The sequence below is a fragment of the Aspergillus aculeatus genome, assembly GCF_001890905.1.
Source record: "Aspergillus aculeatus ATCC 16872 unplaced genomic scaffold ASPACscaffold_14, whole genome shotgun sequence".
Classification (NCBI taxonomy): domain Eukaryota; kingdom Fungi; phylum Ascomycota; class Eurotiomycetes; order Eurotiales; family Aspergillaceae; genus Aspergillus; species Aspergillus aculeatus.
This window is the reverse complement of record NW_017962989.1, coordinates 521,160-545,875: the sequence shown is the minus strand read 5'-3', so window position 1 is coordinate 545,875 and position 24,716 is coordinate 521,160. Positions and strand designations below refer to the sequence as shown.

At 52.2% G+C, this 24,716-nt stretch overlaps 7 protein-coding genes across 7 annotated transcripts; 3 read left to right on the top strand and 4 right to left on the bottom strand.

The window, feature by feature from the left end:
* Positions 1-762: 762 nt before the first annotated feature.
* ASPACDRAFT_124076 (uncharacterized protein) lies at positions 763-1,295 on the bottom strand (the record flags this gene model as incomplete). Its single annotated transcript, XM_020196709.1, has 2 exons — positions 763-1,062; positions 1,116-1,295. The coding sequence occupies 2 exons, from the start codon at positions 1,293-1,295 to the stop codon at positions 763-765; spliced, it is 480 nt and encodes a 159-aa protein (XP_020053549.1).
* Positions 1,296-2,009: 714 nt separating this feature from the next.
* On the top strand, positions 2,010-3,706 carry ASPACDRAFT_33420 (MFS transporter; the record flags this gene model as incomplete). The annotated part of the gene is made up of 2 exons (XM_020199956.1): positions 2,010-2,739; positions 2,799-3,706. 2 exons carry the CDS (start codon positions 2,010-2,012, stop codon positions 3,704-3,706), a joined length of 1,638 nt encoding a protein of 545 aa, XP_020053548.1.
* A 1,048-nt stretch (positions 3,707-4,754) lies between these two features.
* On the top strand, positions 4,755-10,041 carry ASPACDRAFT_80694 (sister chromatid cohesion factor PDS5). Its single transcript, XM_020205708.1, has 3 exons — positions 4,755-5,245; positions 5,364-7,043; positions 7,100-10,041. The coding sequence occupies exons 1-3, from the start codon at positions 4,889-4,891 to the stop codon at positions 9,656-9,658; spliced, it is 4,596 nt and encodes a 1,531-aa protein (XP_020053547.1). The 5' UTR covers positions 4,755-4,888; the 3' UTR covers positions 9,659-10,041.
* Positions 10,042-11,643: 1,602 nt separating this feature from the next.
* On the bottom strand, positions 11,644-14,200 carry ASPACDRAFT_32825 (SWI/SNF chromatin-remodeling complex subunit SNF5; the record flags this gene model as incomplete). Its single annotated transcript, XM_020199909.1, has 2 exons — positions 11,644-12,012; positions 12,134-14,200. 2 exons carry the CDS (start codon positions 14,198-14,200, stop codon positions 11,644-11,646), a joined length of 2,436 nt encoding a protein of 811 aa, XP_020053546.1.
* A 1,565-nt stretch (positions 14,201-15,765) lies between these two features.
* On the bottom strand, positions 15,766-16,995 carry ASPACDRAFT_1858665 (endonuclease/exonuclease/phosphatase family protein). The gene has a single exon (XM_020197629.1). The coding sequence runs from the start codon at positions 16,717-16,719 to the stop codon at positions 15,802-15,804; it is 918 nt and encodes a 305-aa protein (XP_020053545.1). The 5' UTR covers positions 16,720-16,995; the 3' UTR covers positions 15,766-15,801.
* A 2,101-nt stretch (positions 16,996-19,096) lies between these two features.
* Positions 19,097-20,949, bottom strand: ASPACDRAFT_80688 (uncharacterized protein). Its single transcript, XM_020205707.1, has 5 exons — positions 20,421-20,949; positions 20,323-20,359; positions 20,192-20,262; positions 19,751-20,133; positions 19,097-19,681 (listed from the first exon to the last, which is right to left on the bottom strand). The coding sequence occupies exons 1-5, from the start codon at positions 20,601-20,603 to the stop codon at positions 19,180-19,182; spliced, it is 1,176 nt and encodes a 391-aa protein (XP_020053544.1). The 5' UTR covers positions 20,604-20,949; the 3' UTR covers positions 19,097-19,179.
* A 1,411-nt stretch (positions 20,950-22,360) lies between these two features.
* On the top strand, positions 22,361-24,107 carry ASPACDRAFT_53978 (curved DNA-binding protein (42 kDa protein); the record flags this gene model as incomplete). The annotated part of the gene is made up of 5 exons (XM_020202813.1): positions 22,361-22,388; positions 22,675-22,758; positions 22,838-22,942; positions 23,006-23,818; positions 23,908-24,107. 5 exons carry the CDS (start codon positions 22,361-22,363, stop codon positions 24,105-24,107), a joined length of 1,230 nt encoding a protein of 409 aa, XP_020053543.1.
* Positions 24,108-24,716: the final 609 nt, after the last annotated feature.

The window sequence follows — 24,716 nt, the reverse complement described above, 5'->3', positions numbered from 1 at the left end:
AGTCAACTAAGTTAGTTAACCAAGTTCACCTTACTAGGAGTAGGTAAGTTAGTTAATTTAATCCTACCTTTGATTGCGTCGCGCTGTCTAACTAGACTACTAGGTAGACGTAGCGTACAGTACTGTACATACAGAACGACGTAGTCTTAGCCGCTACCGCCATCTTTTAAGAGTATACGTACAGTACTTAGTGTGCTGTACTGTAGTCTGTACCTATTGCTTAGGTTGCTCGATCCCACACTCATCGGTACAAGAATCCTCGTTCGAACAATGGGTTAGAATGAGTCTTGTCTGGGTGGATGGATGGATGGAAGGATTGGAATTTTCCTTTCGGGTGCACTCCGTCGAAATCTAGACTTATCTAAATACGTAGGGCCCCCAGCACCACCCCCCCCCCCTCCCCCCCTTTTTTTTTGGCTTCATCCATGGCTACTAACTAGGCCCCACTACGGTTGTGTGGTGTCTGGGATTTCTGGATAGTTGCTAGACTACGGGAGTACCTAGTCTGGTTTTCCAGATGAGTGTTTCTGAAAGGGAGGAGGGGAAGGGAATCGACAACGCTGCATGTACAGTACAGTGTCGTGAGATTGCAGGTCGTGGTCTTCCTGGAGATAAGACTAATTTCCGGATTGACGGGCAGAGTCATACTCATACTACTGAAGGAATCGGCGAGTTTTATGATCGTGTCGTGGTGCTTGAAGGAGCCGCCCGACCGACGGGGTTAAGGAGGAGGGAATCTTAAGTGGCTTGATAGATTGTTGCTTAGTTGGTGGTGGTTCTACCGAAAGGAGTGTACGGAATAGACTTGATCGGGAATCGCCAGCTGTGCGGGTTGCTGCATATACACCCAAGGTTTTGGAGCTCCTGACTTAGCCCTAGCGGGCTGTAGGTGTGTGTGTATGTGACTGATATGTGATTGATAGAGCAAACCGTGGAAATGTGATCGTTCACTCTATTCGAAACAACCCGAAGGTCGACGGCTTCGTTTTCGCCAATATTCTTTAGTCTATCTCGAAGAAGACTAAGCGGGGCGAGGCGAGTATCAAAGTCCTCGCGAAGGCTCTCGAAAAAGGTCGAATGAGGAAAAGAAACAGAAGCGAAGAAAAAAAAATTACGAAGGCACCCACTCTGGCACTCCCAAGGTAGCCAAGCCCGTTGGCGGGTCTCCTTAGCCCAAATGTCGGCGGTCGGAAGTGCCGAGAGCGCGAGCCAGTTTCAATTCCCACTCTGGCACTCGCACTAAGCTTGAACTTTCCACGAGTCAGGCGACCGGACTTCCCCCGGCGCCATTTCATTTGGCATTCATCATCATGACTGCGATTATCAATCAACTTTTTGGTTGCTCTCACACCCCCGTCCCTCACACAAAGGGCTGACAGTCATCTTTATGCAGCTTACTGACTGCATTATCTCGGGTATCACGGCAGCTGACGACTTTGGTCTGCAAGATGAGACATCATCTCACGAAACCGATCAGCCCAACAGCTTGCTGGTCGGGAAATTCCAAGACGGAGCTTTGCCCACATGGCCGGACTTAACGAGCTCGAGAGACACGGCGACGGCGCACTTGGACCATCGGGGCCTGAGTGGGGACGGGCTCGCGTTCCCTTAGTTAGTTAACCCCGAGACCTTGACTAATGCTTGTTCGCCGTGATTCATACCTGCTCTTCTATAGGTTGCCTATTGGTTGCCCATACGCTATCAGGGATTTTTTTCCCCTGCTGCTCTGCCTGGCGGGTAAAGTGGCCCCTCGTGCAAACAAGCTTGCTTTTGTATATAGCATTGGCCAGAGCCCGTGGCAAGGGTCATTTGGTTCCCTTGTTCGTCTTCAATAAAATTCGTCATAGAACTCTCGTCTTCGAGCTGTTGACACCATATCTCTCTCACACCTACCCACGGTTTCATCAGCTCTCCCCTCTTATCCCCCTGTCCGGTGGTAGCCCTGAGTCGGGATAGAATCGCAAGTCACCCACCGTTTGCTGCTCCCACGCGAGCTACAGTCGCCCGAGATGAGCGCCCCTCATAGTAGCAGTGCCCCGGAGATCGACTCGAAGGTCGAGCAGAGCAACGAGGCACCCCTTCAATCGTCCGATTCCACCCTTAGATCTGCATCGATCGCGGCGACCGGAGATCACGAGAAGGAGATTGACAACGCTTTCGACAAGGATTTGGAACGCAATGGATCAGACTTGGATGCCAACATCCCCGAAGAGCAGCTGGAGAAAGCTGAAGAGAAGCAAAGAGATCCTAACCTCGTCGAATGGGATGGGCCTAACGACCCTGAAAACCCCCACAACATGAATTACTGGAGGAAGTGGGTGATCACCATGTCGATGGCCTTCATGACGATGTGGATCACCTTTGCCAGTAGTGTCTTCTCAACGGCAACAATTGTGACGGCCGAAGAGTTTCACGTGTCAACCGAAGTCATGATCCTGGGTACGAGTTTGGTGGTCTTCGGCTTCGCCGTCGGCCCATTGATGTGGTCTCCTCTTTCGGAGCTCTATGGTCGCCGGATTCCTCTGTTCTCTGGCTATCTCATATTCGCCATCTTCCAGATCCCGGTCGCCGTGGCCAAGAACGTCGAGACCATTCTGGTTTGTCGATTCATCATTGGAATGTTTGGTTGCTCGCCCCTCGCTGTTGTTGGCGGTGCATTGGCCGATTTCTGGGATCCTGTTGACCGTGCAATCGCCATCGCCCTGTTTGCATCGGCCACATTCGTTGGACCTGTGCTTGGTACGTGGTTTCCTCCGTTCTTTGTTACTTGTGCCCGTCGACTGACTTTGATATGCCAGGTCCTATTGTCGGTGGCTTCCTTACCGATTCCAGCCTCGGCTGGCGATGGACTGCCTGGATCACCCTGATCGCCTCGGCGGCTTTCGGACTTCTGGCTTTCTTTATTGTCCCCGAGACATATGCTCCCGTCCTCTTGCAACGCAGAGCAGCCCGCCTTCGCAAGGAGACCGGTAACACTGAGCTATACGCGCTGCTGGACAAGAGCCGCCCAACTATGAAGGACATCGCTTCGAAGTACCTGCTGCGGCCGGTTCTGATGCTGTTCCTCGAGCCGATCCTGCTTGCCATCACCCTGTATCTGGCTTTGGTTTATGGAATTCTCTACCTGTTCTTCGAAGCTTACCCTGTGTCCTTCCAGGAAGTGCGTGGCTGGACGAACGAAGGTATCGCTGGACTCCCGTTCATTGGAATCCTGATCGGAGTGATCTGTGGTGTGGCTTTGATTGTCTGGCAAACCAAGACACGGTTCGCCCGCAAGCTGGCCAAGCATGGGCGCGTTACCCCGGAAGAACGACTGCCCCCGATGATGATCGCCTCCGTTCTCTTGCCGGTGGGTTTGTTCTGGTTCGGCTGGAGTTCGCATCCGAGCACCTCCTGGGTCGCTCAAGTTTTCGCCGGCATCCCCATCGGTATGGGCATCCTGGTTATCTTCATGCAGGGTCTCAACTACATCATCGATGTGTACCTGATGTTTGCCAACTCGGCCATTGCTGCCAACACCCTCGTCCGCAGCAGTTTGGGCGGCGCCTTCCCCTTGTTCGCCACGCAGATGTACAACAAGTTGGGCGTGGACTGGGCTTCCAGCTTGCTGGGCTTCATCACCTTGGCCATGATCCCCATTCCGGTCCTTTTCTTCTTCTATGGCAAGAAGCTGCGGGCCATGAGCAAGTTCAGTCCTAAGCTGTGAACCCATTCCATCGACCTCTGTGGACGATGGGCCTCTTCTTCTTTCTTTTTCGTTTTCCAGGATACATTTGCATTGAGGTTTCCACTCACCTACATGGCGTTTTTGTGACGGGTATATGATCAAATGGGTAATGTTTATTGAACGGTATATGTGATATGTGCATAGCATAGCGGCATCTCGATGCGGCATAGATAGCGTTTGCCTTTTCACCTGCATATATACTGGCTGAATGTAATACAAAATATCAAGCTGTGGTTGAATGGTTTGCCTTTGCCTGTGGAGCGAAAGGTCGTTAAGCATGATCGGTCAGACTGTAATGCGTTGTTAAAGATAGGACTGCATTCTTAGTAGATAAATGAGATTCGCCGTGGAGTTTCTCTTGGCTTATCTAAAATTGACCGCGTGTGTCCTTTTCTGCATCAACATGTGGTGGATTGTATAGTAGCTCAGGATGAGCGTAGCCACGTCATATGTGCCGGGTGTTGAAGATCCCTCGTTTCAAAGCTAGCCAGGGATAGATTAGTTAGACACTTCGGCAGCTGGCAGATAGTATATAGTAGGAATGATGTCTCCTTCAGAGGGCATATGCTTTAATTGTCAACCCGCGTGATTGCGGACTGGACATTGTATCGATTCCTGTAGATAGTACTGCGGTATTAGGTGGTAAATTAAGTAATGCGAGTCGGATGTAGTGGACGGAGTAGGATCCATGATCCATGATGGATCCGAGTGGAAACCACCGAAAGAGGCCAAGTGCTTTTTGAGTCGCGCGACGACGCGTCCCGCCTGAAGGAAGGCGGTCAAAGGCGGTCAAAGGCGGTCGGCGATCCTTTTGGGTGTTGCAGCTGTTGCTGTTGCTGTTGCTGTTGTTGCTGCTGCTGCTGCTTCTGCGGTACTGTACCTGTACTGCTCCTCCGACCGCAAAGCTAACCAACCACCTTCCACTCTTCACCTGAATTGATTCCTGTCCCTCCAACCTTCCCCCCCCCCCCTCCCCCTCCTCCTCCCATCGAACCCCGTTCATTTCCCTCTCTCTTGTTATTTACTTCTTTCTCCACGTAACGGAGGTTGAATTCCTCCCCCGTTCGATAACCACATCCTGTTTCCCGCCTCCGCCCGCGCCGCGCATGGTGTGTTGAAGTTCACCCTCAATCGGCTCCCGTTCCCCGCGCTTCGTCCACGATGCCCGCGCGCACTCGTCAAGGTCCCTCCGTCGCGACGGAGGTCGTGGACCATGAAGATATCTCCGGCGGTCTGCGTCGTCTCAAGTTCAATGACCCGTTGTCCTGGCGCGTAGGACGAGCCGCCATTCCCGTGGCCGATCTACTTTCACGACTGCAGACCCTCGCGCAGGAGCTTCGCAAACTCGAGCAGGAGGAAATCGACACCGACTCGCTGAAGAAGGTGTCGCAGGAGCTAGCCACCGCTCATCTTCTGGCGCATAAGGACAAAGGTGTTAGGGCTTGGACGGCCTGCTGCATCGTTGACGTCTTGCGCCTTTGTGCTCCTGACGCGCCTTTCACGGCAAATCAACTAAAGGTGCGCCAACATGACCACTACCCTTGTCGATGCAATTGATGTGCTTTGAGAGGCTGTCTGATATCGAGTGCGGTTTGTCTCGATGCTGGCAATGCTAACTTGCCGCGGGATAATCTAGGATATCTTTACCTCTATAGTTACCTCCATCATTCCTGCATTAGGGGACCCGTCAAACCCTTACAACGCCCAGCACATTTATGTTCTCAACTCTCTCGCAGAAGTCAAGAGCATCGTGCTCATGACTGACCTAGATCACCCAGACACGCTGATTATCCCGCTATTTACAAGCTGCTTCGACATCGTCTCTGGGTCCTCCAAGAACTCCACCGGGGAGGAAGTCGCCAAAAATGTTGAGTTTGATATGACACGCCTTCTCGTGACGGTGATTGACGAATCGCCTGTCTTGGCTCCCGATGTCGTAGATGTCATCGTGGCCCAGTTTTTGCGCATCGATCCCCGCGCCTTGGAGCTACCCAACAAGAGAGGAAGAAAAGGCGAAACTCCTGTTGACGCCAAACAGGGCACTCTCCTTCTCAAGGACTATCCTCCCGCTTATAACATGGCGAAGGCAATTTGTCAAGCATGCCCGGAAAGAATGACTAGTCATATCAGCCAGTATTTCAACAATGTTATCATCGACGCTTCGGCTCCCGCACCAGGCGCAAACGGATCTTCGAAGAGCGCCCACCGAAGGCCAAACCTGGACGACTCGGACGAGGAAGGAGAAGATATTAAGGAGCTGAGCAAAGCACATCGTCTGATCCGAGAATTGTGGAAAGCTTGCCCGGAGGTCTTGCAAAATGTGATTCCTCAACTGGAGGCCGAATTGTCTGCGGAGTCCCTAGCCTTGCGTCTGCTGGCCACACAGACAATCGGCGATTTGACGGCTGGCATCGGGGTTGCTGGACCACCCCCACCGCCGCCAATGGACCCTGCGGCCTACCCACCTGTAACCCTGGCCGAGTATGCTCAGACCGTGCCTCAGCCCAGCGTTCTTCTGACGCCATTCTCTCCGAAGCCATTCTCGCAAACGCACAGCTCCACCTATGAAAGCTTTATCAGCCGCCGTCTGGATAAGTCGGCTTCGGTCCGCGCTGCTTGGGTGACTGTAGTGGGACGAATTCTGCTCACGTCCGCGGGTGGTTCGGGGTTGAGTGAGAACGAGGAGCAGAGTCTCATCAAGCATGTTGCGTCCATGCTTCGCGATGCTGACGACAAAGTGCGTGTAGCTGCCGTGGACGCGATTGCCAGCTTTGATTTGCCTTATGTGGTGAACAAGCTTGGTGTCAGTGGGGGCTTCTCGACTCCAGATTCGCTTCTTTTCGTTCTTGCGGAACGAGTTAAAGACCGCAAACCGCAGGTGCGCGAGCATGCAATGAAAACCCTCGCGCGGATCTGGGCGGTCGCCGCGGGCGAAATCGAGCGGGACGACGAGGTTGTCGCCCCTCTGCTCAAAGATGGACCATCAAAGATCTTCGATGCTTTCTATACCAATGACCAAGATATTCATGTCATGATTGACCGCGTTCTATTTGAGATCCTACTGCCGCTTAACTACCCCCCTGTGAAGGCGAAGTTGACCCGCAGCAGCTCCACGCAGTCACAGAAGCAGAAGGGATCGCAGGCACAGGAGGGCGACGCTGAGGTTGATGTGGACAAAGTCCGCACCCGTCGTATACTAACTCTTTTGAGGGGTATGGATGACAAGGCGAAGAAGGTCTTCTTCGCCATGCAGGCCCGTCAAATCTCGATGAGAACTGCGATGACCATCTATTTGCAGGCCTGCGAAGACTACAACGTGAGTGAAGCCTGCTATCCCAGGTTCTGTCATCGTCCGCTAACATCTCTATACAGGGCGGAGTGATGGAAAAAGATCAAGACCGGATTCAAGCTCAATTGAGCAAAGTTATCGATACGTTATCCAAAACGTTCCCCGATCCCTCCAGAACTTCTGCAGATCTGTGGAAGTTCGCTAAAGTGCATGACCGACGTGGCTACCAGCTTATTCGCTTCGCTATGGCTGCCGTCAGCGATTATCGAACGGTTATCAAGGCTATTAAAGAGCTCGCAAGGAGGGTACAGAGTGGCAACAATACCCCACTGCTTGAAACTCTTACACCTTTGCTGTATCGCAGCAGTTCCCTCGTGTTCAACCGGAGTCACATCCCCGCTGTCATGAGCCTCTCGAGGACCGACGAGAACGGACTGGCAAACCCTGCTCACGAGATGTTACGAGAAATCTCCTCTCGCAATCCCGAGGTTCTGGAGGCACAAATTCAAGAGATGTGTAAGGACCTTGAATCACAGGCGCCGAGCGCCAGCACGAAGGATAGCGCGGGGACGGAGGAGATTCTCAAAGCGTGCTCCGGGTTTGCGAAGAAATTGCCTTCCAAGCTTCCCAAGGAGCGTAAATTCTTCCAGGCTTTGGTCAACTATGCGCTCCACAGCCCCTCGCCGAGGGCTGCTAAACATGCTGTGTCAATTCTGATGGCTGTCGCCGACAAGAAGGAGATGTACGCTAAGGACCTGATTCACAAGTGTGTCTCGGGTTGGAGCTACGGATCCGCTCGATTCCTCACCAAGCTCGCCACCTTATCCCAACTCAACTTGTTGGCATCAAAAGAGGCAGATGATGAACGCGACGCAATCATCTCAATCTCAGTCAACCAGGTTTTGCTCTCCAATCGTTCGCCAGAACCGAGTGCTGGATATTCGTGGTCGGATTCCGTGGACGATGAGACTGCGGCCAAAGAATGGGCTCTCAAGATCATTGTCAATCGACTCCGAGCCAAGGATGCCTCCGATGATGCTGATGACTTCCGTGCCCATGCGGAACCCGTTTATGACACCCTGAACAAGCTTGTGATGAATGACGGAGAGCTGTCGAAAAAGAAAGACACACCGGCAACTCAGAAGCCTAGACTGCGTCTGCTCGCAGCAAGGTCACTGTTGAAGTTGTGTGCGACCCACGGGCTATGCGACCAATTGCTTACGCCGAAGGACTTCAACTCGATCGCCCTTGTCGCACAAGACCCTGTCCTTGAAGTTCGGAGCGGCTTCATCAGTCAGCTCAAGAAGAAGCTCGTGCAACAAACGCACTTGACCTATCGTTGGTACACGGTTCCCTTCTTGCTTGCCTTTGAGCCACATGCTAGCCTCAAGGAGAGCACCCTTACCTGGCTGCGCTCTCGAGCGGCATACTTCTCCCAGCAAATGAACGGCAAGCGAAGCGACCAGCAAACAGTCATGGAGTCTATGTTCTCGCGTCTTCTCTCCCTTCTTGCTTACCACCCCGATTACCCGCCTCCGGATATGGACGACTCCACCCGAATTGAGGAATTGACCGACTTCGCACGCTATATCCTGTTCTACCTCCAGGCTGTGGCTAACGAGCACAATCTGTCGCTAATTTTCCACATCGCGCAGCGTGTCAAGCAAACACGCGACGGCATCACCAAGTCTGATGAGATAAGTACGCGTCTTCACACACTTTCGGACCTCGCTCAGGCGACCATCCGTCGGTTTGCCGACATCTACGCTCAACAGCGCCGATTCGGTGGTGCAAACGGCGGCGCCAGTATTCTGCAGACCTACCCGGGCAAGATGGGCGTGCCGAGCTCCATCTTCGCTCCGATGGGCAGCCATCGCGAAGCGCAGGAGGTGGCAGACAAGAACTTTTTCCCGGAAGATGGCGAAGAGCTGCTGGACCGCGTCGTACGGTCCGTCATGAAGACGAAGAGTGGGTCTCAGGGCGCCGCGAAGAAGAGAAAGACCGACTCGAACGAGACCGGTGGCGATACCGGCTCCGCCAAAAAGGCGAAGAAAGAGAGCAAAGAGAAGCCGGCTCGACCTCCTCGGAAGTCGTCGGGCTCAGCTGGGACGTCCAAGGCGCCGAAGCGGAAAAAGCAGGACGAGGACGGATGGACTTCGGATGGGGGTGCAGGTGGCGGGGCTAATTCCGCTGCTGCCGCTGCTGCTTCTCGTAGACGTAGCAGCAGAGGAGCCTCCAGGAGGATCAGCTACGCTGATCGAGACAGCGACGAAGACGACCTGGAGATGGACGACTGGGATCAACAAGAAGAACAAGAAGAGGAAGAAGAAGAGCTGGAGGAGGAGGATGAGCAGGAAGTGGAGTCTGTGAACGACGAGCCATCAGAAGAGGCAGATGTCGACGACGACGACGACGACAACAAAAACGACGTCGCCAAGGAAACCCTAAAACCCAAAGCATCGGAAAAGGGAGCCAACTCAAGACTAGACGAGGACCTTGACGAGATCTCCGACTCAGATCTCAGCTCTCCATTGTCATCGCCGCCCCCGATCTCGCCTCCGAAGAAAGCCACCGGCGGCCGAGCCGCGACACGTGGCAAAGGCAGTACCAGTCTCGCAACACGGCGGTCGTCTCGGAGATGACGATGGTCATATGATGGCGATGATGATGAGAACACACCCAAGTCTTAGTAGGTACCACCTAAACAACCAAGCTATTTGCCTACAACGGGTTTTAAAGGAGGGGGAGAGGAGGATGGCGATTGAGACCATAACCACCACGGACGATGCCGTCGAAGCCGAAATTCCCCGAATCTATGTTTTATCTATCTGTCTCTTACTTGATCTATTTATCCATCCATCTTGGTGTGTCTGTGGTGGGCGTGAGTGAGTGAGTGGTTGTGGTGCTCCACGAATCTCTATGTATAGTGAGAAGCGTTGTTTATTTTCCATATCATACCAATTTCCTTCCATCTCGACCTGAGTCATTCCGAACGTTCGTATCGTGTCGCTAGCAAGTATTGTTTTCTTTGTATCGGGGGTGGGGTGTCATTCTTCGTGTCTATCCATCTACGCATCTATTCATCCATTCTTATTGTAGGTATTATGCTATCATTTCATACGAGGGCTTTCGCTTAAGCTGATTTATGGGTGTATGTATCCTACAGTACTCCTGCTGTTCCTGGGGGTAGTAGACGTCCATGCTCGTCAGTAACCAGTTAGTCCTATACTCTGTTTCTCCTCAATCGCAATCTAGGTTCTATTTGTCCTTGTGTCATCCATTTTGTACATATGAACCATTTCAACAGTTCACTTCAGCAGGTAGGCAGTGGACTAAGCTTGACTAGCTGTACATTGCGCACTGTGCGTACTGCGTTATGCGTTGTAAGTTGCTAGATACGGCCAGTAGGTCATCCTCCATCCTCTCACTTACTCCCCAAGTTACTCGCCCACCATCCTCATCCAACAAATCCAAACATCCAGAACAGCCCCTCCCCTCCCCTTCCCTTCCCATCCCACAGACCCATCACCCCCGCGATTCGACCTATAGTTACAGAGAATTCTTCAATCTCAACCTGCGAATCTCGAAGCTGACAAACACGGTGGGGGTATACAATGTGTACGGACATGTAGTACAGTATCAAGCACCCTTCAGGTACCTTAACAGTCACAGTACCAGCAACAGTCACAGTCACAGTCACAGTCACAGTAACAGGAACAGCACATCCACCTGCGAACGTGAAAGCTAAACTACAGTCCCCTGGACTGTACAGACGGAGACACTGTCTCCCTATTCCTCCTCCTCCTCCTCTTCTGTACTAGAGAAAGATTGGATTGGACTCCCTTTGCGATGACCCACCCTAGGGTTGGTTCACCTATCGGGTCAAGTCTCGTGGGTAGGTAATGAATAGACCATTCGGAACTAGTCAATGTTAAACTTCAAAGTAAGCGAAGAAAAGCCCGGAATTGAGAGGTCGGTCGTATACGTATACGACACTCGGGGATTATGGATACGGGTTCGATCTGGTGAGATTACCGGGCGTCGAATCTGGGTCGGGGAGAGTACTGTATCAATTCAAGCTGAGGGACGCGGCTGATATGGAAAATGCAGGGCACGCACGCGGTGTAGTGCTGGACCTGTTTCTGAAGTACTAGAGACAGAAAAGGACGACAAGGGAGAGCAGATGGAGAAGGTTCGGCTGGTTTATGTTGACCCGCTCATTTGAGAAAATGTTTAACACCTTTGGGTTCAGTTCCAACTAGGCCGAGGCAGGAGGCAGGGAACTATGAAGTAGAAGTAGAAATTGTATTGTTAGTGGTAGTGGTAGCGGTGGTAGTAGTCGAAAGATGAAAATGAGACGAGCTGAACTGATAAACCAGGCCCTTTTCTCCACACTCTCTCCAAGACAGGAACTCGCTAGAAAGAAACATGTACATCAAGTCAAAGGGGAGGAGTATGACTCGTTAGAATAGTATGTGTGCAATTTGTGTCTGATTGCAACACAAGAGGCCCACCGTTGCTCCGTGTGCGTCTGTGTAAGATGATGAGTAGGAAAAAAAAAGACTTTAGAGATACAGGGAAGGGTAAGCACAGCCAAGAGCTGCCCTCCCATCATTCAGGTCATTATTCACAGAGGTGTATCAGCACTGCTCCCGCCATCCCCTACGGCCGCTCTAGCTGCATCCGCCGCCGCCGTCCTAGCAACCCGTTCATTGACATTCTTGATGTGTGTGCCGTTGGTGAGGTGCACTTTGAAGTTCTCGACCGTCATACCAGGACCGGGGTTGTAGAGTTTGCCCGGACAATCATGGCATCGGATGCGTGGGAGGTATTGGTATTTCAGCCGGGAATTACCGACTTGATTGCTGGCATTGATTACCGGCTGCCCGGTTTCCGTGTCGACGGCCGTATACCGCATCGTGGCCTCGAAGGAGTCATTGGGATAAGACCGATTCAGCTGCGTCAATTCCGCTACAAGCCAGTTGGGAGCCTGAGGCTAAGTCAAACTATGTTAGTCTGTGGTTGTCTGAGGGTTTTGATCCTCGACTGACTGCCAGATCTTGCGGCCGGGGCCGGAGGCGTGTGAAGAGGACTTATGTAAATCGTTGTTTACTCACCCCGGTGGCTCCCATCTGTGGGGTATGGGGAGTGTCTCCCGCTCTGGCCTGTGGAGTCGGCACTGGCCGTGTCGCCGACGGAGGGGCATTTGGTACGCGGACTTCAGGCTGGGACTGTACAGGAGGAGCCATGGGAGTCGGGGTGGGGGTTTGGACTTGAGGGGTGCCTTGCTGGGATGGCGGTTGTGCAACGGGGGTGGAACTCGCGAGGCTTGCTATTGATTGAATCCCGTGCGCAAGATACTGCTTGAATTTCTCTTTCGAAATTCTCAATTTCACAATCAACTTTTCCGGCTCATCCACACTCTCTTCCCGATATTCACGCCTGCGTGATGCGGCTCTCGCCTCGTTATGAGGCTCGGGCGTGGCGGATTGGCCCAGGCTTGCCCGGAGCGCGGCATGTGCTGCGGTAGCGGCTCCTCTCATACCTCGCGTGCGCGCCGTGCCCTGAGCTAGGTGAGGCCCAATCGCCGGAGATGCCGCAATGGAGGATTCGTCACTATCCGACTCTTCCGACTCGTCTGCTCCGTCGCGCATGCCAACAGCAGCACGACGGGTGCGACTTGAGCCAGACCGCTTGAAAACATTACTCTCATCCATAGAAGCTGCACAGTTGGGAATAACGGTTGAAACAATCATTGTGCGGATAGTACGTTGGCGATCCTTGAGATCAGGCAGGGCCGGCCCACCACGGCGGTTGACGGACCGTTTCTGTCGGCGCTGGTCTCGCGAAATTGAGACTTCCGTCCGTTCGAGCTCAGCCTCATTAAGCTCGTATAGATATGGCGTGAATTCCTTGGCCGCCTGGAATGGTCTAAAGGATGAAGTGAGAGGAGAGGGGAGGAATGCGGTCTTGAGATCGGGATCGTCAATCGGACGTCCATCGAATGGGTGAGAAAGGATGTAAAGTGACTTGACAAAGAGCTGTGATTGTTCTCGAATCGAGTGCGCAATGGCGGTGGTAAATTCGCCGGAGAGAGATAGGTCGTCCGTCATTCGTGCTGCAAAGGTCTCCGGGGAGTTCGAAGGATCATTGATGTCCCATTCGAACTGGTCGATCAACGTATGCTGGCCGATGGTGATATTGAGTTTCACGAGAATGCGCATCTCATCGTTCTTATAGGCACTGTAAGGAAGGTGGGGGTCAAGAGGATCTTCTTCCATGAAAATATGGGGATAGTAATCGCAAAGCTGTTCCTGGATACTCTGCGAGATCATGCGCACTAGCGGGGCGCACGTTTCCATTGGTAAACCCAGGTCTTCGACCAGTTTCTCGGCAAACAGCTCCGGCGAGACCACACGATCATGAAGATTCCACGTAAACGTATCTCGGATTTTGATCTTCTCCCAATCGATATCCAGGCGAATAGGCACCAAATCTTCCACTTGTTCGTTTTGTGTTTTCAAATCTTTGCGAGAGACCCGGAGCTCCCTCGTCCGTCGATTTCCGGGACGTCGACGGTTAGCTGGGTATAGCAGCTGGGGATGTTGATTCCGCAAATCGGTGCGAGCATTTCCGAATCCTTCATAGCCCACACCGTACAACGCCGCGGGGTTCAGGTGAGTCTCGCGCCGGACCGCCAAGAAGTAATCCCGCTCCGCGCGTTTCTGCTGCAGAAGTTCGTGGCTGGGATTCTGCCAAGCTGTCAGTGCGGAATGATGGAACTCGCGATTGACGTAGTCTTCGAGAAGAATCTTGTCCGCTGGCGTCTCGCGGACGCGCACTGGTAGGCTTTCCGTAGAGGGTGGAGCTTGTATGACGGAACCATCCCGCGATCGTTTTCGGCTTGCTGCTGATCCATTGGTGGTATTAGGCGAATTGTTGCCATTGAAAGCATCATGGCTCGATTCGTTGGATGGAAGAGGAACGCCCGAAGCTGCAAGGACGGCTTTCGCATTCTGTTTACCCTCCGCGATAGCATCAGCTCCGTCTACACCTTGTCCTGACGAGGGTTCAGAGGCAGCCATATTATGGTAATCCGCGCTTGTGTTAGACATGCCAAAGCCGTCGTCAAATTGCGCATCAGAGGGTAATTGTCCGGTGTGAGAGGTATTGGAAGATGGCATCATCGATGATAAGATTTTATGAGAGCGAGATGGAGGCACGTTATCGCTCGCGCAGAGGGCTCGATAAACCTGCAAGCGACACGATTGGTTCGAAGAGAAAAAGGCGACGAGGAAACTAGTCTATTACGATAGCATCCTTGGGAGGACTATGCGATGAGAAACAAACCATGTCAGTTGAGCGGCCTTAGATAATCTGCAGTCATCGCATTTGAGACGCGACGGCGCACCAGACATTGCGGGTGAAAACCCTTCGAAAGGGCATGCGCAAGACCGCCACCCGTGAGTCGCTCTCCTTTGCCATGATCCGGAGCCGTTCAGCAACGCGCAAAAACCTATGGAGGAAGATCTGCGCGAAGCTGAGGGAGCGAAGCGGGAAAGGGAAAGGACAAGCTGCGAGGAAGTGACATACCTGCCAGCAGAATGGCAAGGGAATAGAGGAGAGGTAGAGTGGATGAGAGAGGAGGGGGGGAAAGGTAGGAGGGTAGTACGGATGGCAGGCACGCGGGAGAATCAAGGTAAAGATACAACTAACCAAGAAAGCCACCAGCAAGAGAATGGGAATTGAATGGGGAGACGGTGATACCAAGCTAAACCAGCAGACGAGTCGGGGGAAAGCTGGTTCCAATGAGCAGGCAGGTGGGAAAGACAGGCAAGAGTGGATGGGTCTGGTCTGGTCTGCTGGTGCCGGGTCTGGGTCTGTCTGGTCGGTCTGTGTCTGTTTGAATGAGGGAGAAGGCACTGGACGGGGGACGGGCGAGGCTAATCAGCTGACGCCGCTCCCGCTGTGGTCGGCAGGTCGGGGAGCTTCGGTTCTGCGGAGCGAAGCTTTATTCACCCTTCGTTTGATACCTATTCAATCTCTCAAATAGAATGACGATTATTCGTTGCGGACCAATCCTTTAAGCAATAAGAATTGTGGGGGAGGTGGTTGGCAAATCGCCGAGTCTATCAGAGATCAGAGTGATAAAAGACGCGATTTGGATGCGGGAAGGGAAGAAAGGAAAGAGAAAGAGAAAGAGAGAGAGAGAGAGCAGAGAGAGAGAGAAGAACAGCAGCGGCGAAGAGCATAGAGCGGAAAACCAGAGGGAAACCGCCGTTACAAGTCTCTACCCTCTGGCCGGGCTCCCGGGGGGGAAGGAAATGTCATTCAGGGAGCAAAAGGGAAGAAGCCAATCGCATGGAGAGGGGCTTGACTGCTTTGTAAGAGCTCCGGGAAACTCTTCAGGGCCTTTTTGAAGCTATTCAAACTCATCTTCATGCTGCTTTATCTTCTGGTCCGATCTCAACCTCTCTTACACTTGTCATTGTATCGATGCTGTTATACCGTCGCTTGTTTCGTACGGTAACCGATGCACTCCCGTGCGCTATACCAGTTAAGCTCATCATGTGACACTGGACTTTCCCAAAGACGGTAAGCCGGTCCTCCATTAGCGCAGAAGTGTCTCCAACGGTGGATCTAGTCTTTCGACTCCGTACCGAATCGGTGGCCAAGCATACGAAAGGTTACCGTACCGTATGGACAGTCTTCAAGTTTTGCAGATGTTAACTCGTCGGTGGTTATGTCCAGAAAATGTTGCAATTATCAAATCTCCTCCGTCATCCTACTGGCCTAAGAGCACATCGATCACCACTGCCCGGTGGTCCGAGTTGAAGACCCTATCTTCGAACCGATTTTCCAGGACAGCATACCCCTCGACTATCCATGGCTGGCGACCGTGGTTAAAAACCTTGTCCGCCGTGGACTCCAGTAGGATGTAGTCAATGCGAGTGGGAGGCTGCCCTTCATGGCCAAATCCGGTCCATGTCAGATAGTGGCCGTAATGCTCCGTGGGTGTCACCAACTTAGCCGCGTCGGCCAAGGGTGACTCCGGCGCTGTCAACACGGTATAGGCCTCCTGATCCTCCTGACTGTTGAAGTCGCCTGCAAGGAATACCCCCGAGATGATGCTGCTACCGCCACCTGCGGACGTCGCCTTCGCACGATACTCCTCGATCTTCGCCAGGATGATATGGGCGGCCTCGAACCGGGACCGGGATCCCTGATCGTCGAGATGGGTGTTTAATGCCAGCACGGTGCGGCGGCTCGCGCGATGGGTGAAGACGCCCACCGTGACGATGCGGGTCGAGGCGGCATCCCAGCTCTTCGAGGGCACATCGGGGGTCTCGGATAGCCAGACGGTCTGCCAGTCTCGGAGCTCCCAGATTGCGGGCTGGTAGAAGATCGGAGAATACTCGCCTGCTTCGCGGCCATCGTCTCTACCAACTCCGATGTACTCCCAGGTCTGGCTGGTGGGGGAGGGAGAAGGTGAGTTCAGCCCCGCGTGTATATCCACCAGCTGGTTGTGCAGAACCTCTTGTAGGCATATGAAGGCGTTTTGATGGCGTGTATTATACAGTAGCTCGTTCAGGAGCAGCTGCTTTCGATCGGCCCAGGGTCGCTCGCCTTGGAAAGGAGATGAGGTTGCATACCGGATGTTATGGGTAAGGATACGGAGGGGGAGCTCTGCAGCTACTTTCATAGTGGAGGATTACTTATTTATCGGAATTCAAAGTATGTAAAGTATGTAGAATGAGGCTACTGAGGTTCGAAGTAGATTGTTGTCTCAGCGGTTTGATGGCTTTCGAGTGCGAGTACGTACAGTACTCGTCCTTGTGGGAAGTAAGAGTGGGTAAGACTCCAAGCGGAGAATGCGGAGAAAGCTTGAGGTCACTGCCGATGGTCCGGTGATTGGGCGTTGCTGCACGATCCATTCTTGATGCTGCTCAAGAAAGTGATCGGAGACAGAGGTAACTGTGAACGATTGGACTAACTGTAGTGCAGTCAATAATAGGTATATTGCTGCTAGGTACTACACGAGTTCACTTGAGGGTTTCTATCGCTCTTACCAGTCGATGGTATTCAGACGTTGCTACAAATCTCAGATGTCCTGCTACGCAGACTTGTGTCAGTTTTCCTCTGCGAACTACATCCGTAGAGTCTCTCCAGTTTTCCATGTTGATTTATGACTTCGCTGGACTCAACTGTCGATTGTATATCGAGGGTCTTCGTCCCCAAGACAAAGCTCAGTGGCTGCATCTACTGTAGGTCATATCGATTGTCTCGCGCACAACTAGAGTGCAACGCACATATTTGTCACTTTTATACCTTGACACGGACTGAGCAGCACAGACAATCACTCCAGCCTGGATACTTCAGGTTGTGGTTGCGCCGCTTTGCGACTCAGCGTCTACGCCGATCGTGAGCCAAGAGAACTGGTCCGCTTAGTCAGGATTTCTGTTGCGCGCCAAAGAAACAGTTGTGACATCTAATCCTTCAATCCATGTCAGCTTATATGCACCGACCATTGGGCATATCGCGGTCAGAAATCTCGCGTATGACGTCCATGTTGAAAGTGGATGAGCGAACCATACTGAGAGCGGACTGCTCTGCCTCAGGAAGGATTCGGAACCACATCTGCCTATTTATATGAAACAATCCATCCAACCGGCGTTGTCCTCGTGGTGCTGACACTGCAATCCTGCACGAGTGGGGAAGTGCTTCTATTTGCGACAAATTGAGAGACCGGGGAAGAGGAAGAATGGGTTGCGTTCGATGAATCCGCTGGGTTCTTCCACCATGAGATGTGCCAGACGAGCATGCCGTAAAATGGCTGCTGTCATAAACCCTAGTTATCGGCTGCCCACCGACCACGCGATACGGCTTCGATGCTTCTAGCCTTTGCGCTAAAGTACACAGACTGTGCCCTTCGAACACAGCATAGCCACGACGATCCGTTCGATTGTTTGACACAGTCAGCTGTGTCCACGACCTCATCGCCATTGATTCCTGCTCCTCGCATTTGACAGTGTATCCGCATAGTCAGGGTCGTAATACGCTCACCGAGTGGTCTGGGGGTATTGGTTTGCTATCTGATCGAGATGAGCGCTGGAGATGTCAGATCTGGGTCTCGTTGGGCATGAAGAGAGTTGTGTAATGTTGAAATCGTGGCCAACACCCACCAATGTGGGTAAAGAGTACGAGACCGCTTTGTCTGGTGTCAGCAAAAGCGAAGAGGCAGCGCTGTGCCACCACCAAGAACGAAGGAATCGAGAACCTAGTTTTGAGTTCGAGATGAAACAGCCGACAAGAATTCAAAGTTCGAAAGCAAACCCATAGAACAAGAACTTGACTACCAGTCCTCTTTCGCGCAGGCTGAAGGAATGAACCGGTCAAGCGGATAGCCTGACACGTATGTCTTGCTCGCTGGTTCACGAGCAATGATGGCAACGATGGTACAGCTGCAGCATACTCTTGATAAGCGGCTCGAGCGAGCAAAAGTGTTTGAATTCGATGTTTGCTGCGAGTTGTTGATATTAAAGGTACGGAAAGATTCTGGGTTTAGTATTATAGACAGGCGACAGCGATAGATATGGGTCTTTCGTCAATGGTAGTTGTGAAGGCAGCACAGAATGTCCTTCATTCAAGAACGAAAGACCGCAACAAAGACTCGTAAGAACATGGATGGGATCTGACAATTGTCATGGATCACGCGTGGCAGCCCGAGGGCGAGGGCCTTCTCCTCGTTTTCTGACAGCGTCGAACTTCGCTGCAGGTCAGATTTTAGTCTACAATGCTGACCCTCAACTGGAGCCGGCAGGAGCGGACTCGGAGTCGGGAGGCGGAGACACAAACGGAACCAGCCATCATCGGATCAGACGTGTGCTGACTGCAGCATAGATAGACTAGATAGCAACGTGGTCATCAAGGTAACTCCACTAAGAGCAAAGTCAAGGCAAATCTTATGTGCGTCTAGCGTGGCCCCCAATTTTCTAGATTAATCGCAATCGGGGTTCAATGTGAACACTCTACGAATGCAAGCCGGTGTGACGCCAGTCCCCTTCCCCCCCCACAGTCTTGCATTCTACACGCTAGTGGTACATGTGTCGGAATTCACTAGAAAGTGACGATCATGACTTCATTGATTCGGAGCCCTGTGTGTCTAGATTCCTATCGTTGTTGTTGTTGCAGTAGTTTCAGTCTTGGCCGGTGACCTTTCAACAGACCATCCTGTCTGCACGCGCACCTCTCCTGGCTCTAAGGCAAAAACGGAGCCTGGTTGCTGTGCTTGTCCTGTGGCCTCCGTCCAGCAAAACCCAAGTCCTCTCATCATCGATCGCGACGACTGAATCGAGCCTGTCTCTGCCAGCGTGGCTTTCGGCTTTAGTGGTGCGCTACTACCGCCTGTAGTCAGAGTCCGCATCGACCCCAGCAAATAAGAACTGTCCTTGGGGTGGCTGAGCGAAGGGTTCGCGCCAGAACGCAGAGACTGGCAAAGACCCAAGCAGGCAAACACTGGTGCTAGGACGCATGCATTGGCCACGATGATTGCTGCTGTCCACTCAACGGTGAACCAGACCACAACCATTTTGCCTGCCTCGTTGAAATTGCTCAGGTCGGTTTTCGAAAGAGCCACGGTCAGTAAAATGGCAATGGCAACAGCACTAATCAGTTCCTCAATTAGAAGTGTTGCGTCTGACACGCTTTCATTGTACAACCCAAGGTATACATACAAAACTCCAATTCCATAGACGCCAGCAGTTGCCAGCTTCTGGGACCGCGTCGGGTTGGTTCTAAGCAAGTACGGCAGTGGCAGAACCATGATGACGAAGCTCGTCACAGAATCGATGATACCAAGACCCAGTAAGACGTGGCTTTGATTCACGCAGTGTCCTTCTCCAAGATTCGGGGTCCAATTGTATTTGAATGGATGGCAGGCCAGAAATGCGAGCAGAAACCCTGACAGGCTCCAACAGGCACATATTACCATCGTCGTCCACACGGCGAACCGAAAATGGCTAAGGGGAGTGATGAAGGTCTTCTGAAGGGCTTGCAAGAGACTGCATTTCACCAGGCCTAGCCCTATGAGGTATGCCAGTCGAATATAATAGATGCACTGCGAAACGGTCAGTATGCCCTAGTACGGTACGGGATGGAATGGTAAGACTATCTACCTTGAAGGCGATGCTTAGCCGCCAGGCTGGCGTTTCCGATGTCCGATAGCCGATGTGGCCGATGGTCGAAGCTGAACAGATGGGGGATTAGTATCTAACTGATTGCACCATATATGGACCCGTTGCCATACCCAGAAAGACCGTCACCGCACTAGAGTAGTATAAAATCTGAAACCGCACCGTTAGCTCGATGAACAGCTCAAGGCGCATATTATACTCGGTGGCTTACCAAAGATAGAAGTGCTAAATAGTCCGATGCTTGGAAGCTCTGCCTTCGCATAATTAATGTGTAAAATCGAAGTCCCATGGTCATGGTCACTAGAAAGAGACAGAAAGCCAAGGTGATGGCAATGTCTTTTCCATCACCGGAAAGCCCCGTGCACTTGTCAACAGCATCTCCGAGGGTCAACATGGTGTGTCGCGAGGATTATGGGAGGTCTTTTCGTCCAGGGATCCGTGAGGACGAGACATTGAGGGACTCGGTGACGGTTATTGGCTCCCAAGCTTCAGAAAAGCTGCCTGGCAAGGGGCATGAGGGGAAGGAAGAATAAAGAAAGGTTAAAGGAATCCATGTCCATATTAAAGTCTTCAAGTTTCCGATCGAGAATTCCGGCCCCCAAGCTCTTTCCAGAAATTGGGCTTTGTCGAGGAGTAGGGCAAAGGACGAGCTGCAGCGTGGCGGATCACCTTGCAGCGGTCACACATACGCGCGAGGGGGCCGATGCTGAGCCACGAGGCCAGGCAGTGATTCCTTTCTTTGCCTGCAGGATGGCGGAATACTAACCATTTTACTGCTGACAGCCGACATGGGTTAATTAAATAAATCCTCCCCTTTTCTTAGTTGAAGAGTTCTGCTCGTAGCAACGAAGGTACTTTGTAGGTGGGCTCACTGCACCGGCGGACTAGCCTGGGATTTACCATGACACACACACTAGTTGACTATACGGAGTCTCCGGAGCGAGCAGATCGTTGCCAAAATCATACGCGATGTTGCACAGAGTAGTAAGCACGAATAAGTACGAGAGTTCGGTCTTAGATGAGAAGAACATAAGCCTCAGAGAGGTCTTTCACACTGTATGGATTATTCCGCATCGGATCAGCATCAGCAAGAAGTGTGCTATTATGTGCAACACGCTGTAGGTAAAAGACTGTGCATGGCTCGCATGTATATGAAACCATAGAGATACATAGTAGCACCCGAGCCGGGCCAGACACATATTCTTCCCAGTAAACCTTCAATCCCAACTCCGAACCCCCGCCTCCCAAAACACCAGGATGGTAGACCAGAAAAATGACATAGAAAATGGGTTGAACAACCAGCAAGAACTTGGTGTAGTTCAATGACTATCTGACTTAAGTAATCATTCCTCTACACAGCCTATCCGTGGACTCGATCGTTCAGATGCACCAACGAGGAAAAGCTGGCAGAACAACAACTCGGCCAATTGACCATTGCCTTGTATAAAACAATAGAACTCATTACGACCCATCTATTTGCTGAGTACTGAGCATGTCAAGAGAGCGTGAATTTACACTCACAGCTCAAGGTGCCGCTGCAACTGTCTACTATCCACCGTAGCATTCGTCAGGGCCACGAGCACGATCAGTGGCGACACATATGTGATGTCATATAGGAGGTCGAACTGGATCTTGAGCTCATCACCCTCGAAGACATAGTTTGAGCAATCCAAAGCAGAGACTAGTATGACAATGGTCGAAACAACTGGAGAGTATATTTCATTGTTGAGTCAAGCCGTTGAAGCTTCCGAGTCTTTGGCTTTCAATACAATTCCAAGCTTCCCAGGGAAAGAATGGATGCCATTGGGCCTTAAGGAAAAAGTGATGACGGCGGGCGGTCGGCCGTGGAAACGGAGGGTACTGGCAAAACCAGCTGTTACCGAGCCCTACTGGTCACAAACCCCACCTTGATGAGGGCAAAACGCTGGCGAAAGCGGGCCAAAGCCCCCGCCCTGGTTATTTCGTAATGGGTAATACCAAGCAGGTGCACACGACTCCATCGAGCGACTAAACTAATTGAAGGTTCTCCAGCTTCTGCTCCAAGTCCATTTTCCCTCTTCTCTCTACTATTCCGCAAGTCTTACTATCCAGAACTCCTATTAATCTATCGTTTCCTCGTCCCCAGCGCGAGGATACTCTAATTAGCACACAATGGCTGAGACCCAGGCTCCCGAGGTTGGTATGTATTCACCATTGTTCAATACGCTGGCTGGCTGCCCCTCCTCTTTCTTCCTACCAATTTGAAAAAGCTCCTCCGGCGTTTGTGGGTTCCCGCTTGGTTTTCATCGTCATGGATCGGGCTGCGTTTGACGGGCTGCGCTGCCACCTCGATTAACCCCTCAATCGCGACCTTCGCATGGCTGCCTCAATTACTACTCCTTGCATTCTAGCACGCTCTGCGATGCTACTCACAACTGCTTGCCGTTTTCTTGCGCACAACTAGCCGCTGACACGATCATTTCTAGACTACACCCTCAACAACCCCGACACCCTTACCAAGTACAAGACCGCTGCTCAGATCTCCCAGAAGGTCTTGGAAGCCGTTTCAGGTGTGTCTCTTCCTGCCGTTTGCCTCAAAAGCGGGCTGTCGCATAGTTCCTCGGGGGCGGTGCTAACCCGAATGTATAGGATGGTGTGTTGAGGGAAGCAAGATTGTCGAGCTCTGCCAGAAGGGTGACCAGCTCCTCGAGGAGGAGATTGCCAAGGTCTACAAGGGCAAGAAGATCGCCAAGGGTATGTTGTCTCTGCAAGTGAATTATCTAGAGCATGATGGTTGACGCGACCTCGTCGCAAAAGGTATCTCTCACCCTACCACTGTCTCTCCCAACTCCTATGTGACTCCCTACACTCCTTTGGTGTCCGATGCTGCCGAGGCCGAGACTACCCTGAAGGCTGGTGAGGTTGTTAAGATCCAGCTGGGTGCTCAGATCGATGGCTTCGGAACCATTGTTTGCGACATGGTCATTGTTGCCGACAGCAACTCCTCTTCCGATGAGGTGACTGGCCGCGAGGCTGACCTGATTCACGCCACCCACTATGCCAACGAGCTTCTCCTGAGACTGTTGGTCCCTGCCGGTCTTCTGGCCAGCGGTACTGAGGAGGAGAAGCAGAAGGCCGCCGCCCAGAAGCCTTACACTCAGGCCCAGATCACCCAGCTCATTGAGAAGGTTGCCAAGGTCTACGACTGCAACGTCGTCGAGAACACCACCAGCTGGCTGTTCCAGCGCAACGAGATTGAGGGCGAGAAGAAGATCATCCTCTCTCCCGGCACTGGTGTCAAGGGTGAGGGTCTTCCCGACGTCGGCGAAGTCTGGGGTATTGAACTCGGACTGTCCCTCGGATCCGGAAAGGTCAAGACTCTTCCCCACCGTGCTACTCTGCACCGCCGTACCACCACCACCTATGGCCTCAAGCGCCCTAGCTCTAGACAGACCCTGTCTGAGGTTGTCAAGAAGTTCGGCACCTTCCCCTTCAGCTTGCGTCAGCTGGATGACGAGAAGGCCGCGAAGGTTGGTGTCGTTGAGTGTGTCCGTGGTGGTGTCCTGAGACAGTACGAGCCCGCCGGTGATGCTGACAACGCTGCCGTGTCCCGTGTGCTGTCTACCATTGGTATGAATCCCCTCTCTCCACTCTCCCTTAGCAATTGATTGGTGACTGGGGTAATGGCAATTCAAAACTGAAACTAACCCTCAATGCAGCCATCACCAAGAACGGTATCACCCGTCTTGCTGCTCCCACCACTCCCGATCTTACCAAGTTCAAGACCGACAAGAAGATCGAGGACGCGGAGATTCTCGAGATCCTTGAGCGTCCCTTGGCCAAGTCTACTGGCTCCAAGAAGAACAAGAACAAGAAGAAGAAGGCCGCCAAGACGGAGGACTCCAAGGATGAGGAGTAAATGCATTGTTGCATCAGGCCTCACTTGACGCAGTTCCGGGAACCGCGTTTTGGCTCACATAAACGCATATGACAACTGTTCGGGGAGAGTTTTGGTGGCTCCAAAGCCCTGGCAATGTCCGCCATGATGGTGCTTTGTTTTGAAAATCGGAGCCCGTTGGGCCATCTCCGAGACCGGAGGGTTGTTGTCGCCATGCTGAACGCCAGAGACAAGTCTGTGGGAGGACCACGTCTCCCTCGCAGTTCCCTGTTGAAAACATGCTGTCACATAAATTAGTTCAAAAAGAGGAAGAGTTGTATATGTCCAGTGAAACCAAGCCAGATACAATTCACCAATGAAGATTATGATAGCTGGTGTCAGCCAGTTCCTGCCAAGCTCCTTGACTCTGGGCCTTATCTGTTCTATCTTAGTTGTGGCTCAGACAGGTTTTATGCCAACTCAGGTATGTAGTTTGAAATCTTCGAGAGTTGAGAGCAGTAGTTACACAATTTCATTTTTTGAGCTAGGTTAGGATAGTGCTGAGCACACACATTTGATTGACCCTTCATCCTTCCCCCTTTGCATGGCCTGTGGGTCAACATTTTTTCGGCGCTGAAGTGCATCTAGCTG

Coding starts and splice junctions, on each gene's coding strand:
- ASPACDRAFT_1858665 (XM_020197629.1), bottom strand. CDS start 16,719: ATGAAAGTAGCTGCAGAGCTCCCCCTCCGTATCCTTACCCATAACATC.
- ASPACDRAFT_80688 (XM_020205707.1), bottom strand. CDS start 20,603: ATGTTGACCCTCGGAGATGCTGTTGACAAGTGCACGGGGCTTTCCGGT. Junction 20,134..20,191: donor GGCTAAGCATCGCCTTCAAG/GTAGATAGTCTT, acceptor ACCGTTTCGCAG/TGCATCTATTATATTCGACT. Junction 19,682..19,750: donor GTCTATGGAATTGGAGTTTT/GTATGTATACCT, acceptor GGAACTGATTAG/TGCTGTTGCCATTGCCATTT.
- ASPACDRAFT_80694 (XM_020205708.1), top strand. CDS start 4,889: ATGCCCGCGCGCACTCGTCAAGGTCCCTCCGTCGCGACGGAGGTCGTG. Junction 5,246..5,363: donor TCACGGCAAATCAACTAAAG/GTGCGCCAACAT, acceptor GGGATAATCTAG/GATATCTTTACCTCTATAGT. Junction 7,044..7,099: donor AGGCCTGCGAAGACTACAAC/GTGAGTGAAGCC, acceptor ATCTCTATACAG/GGCGGAGTGATGGAAAAAGA.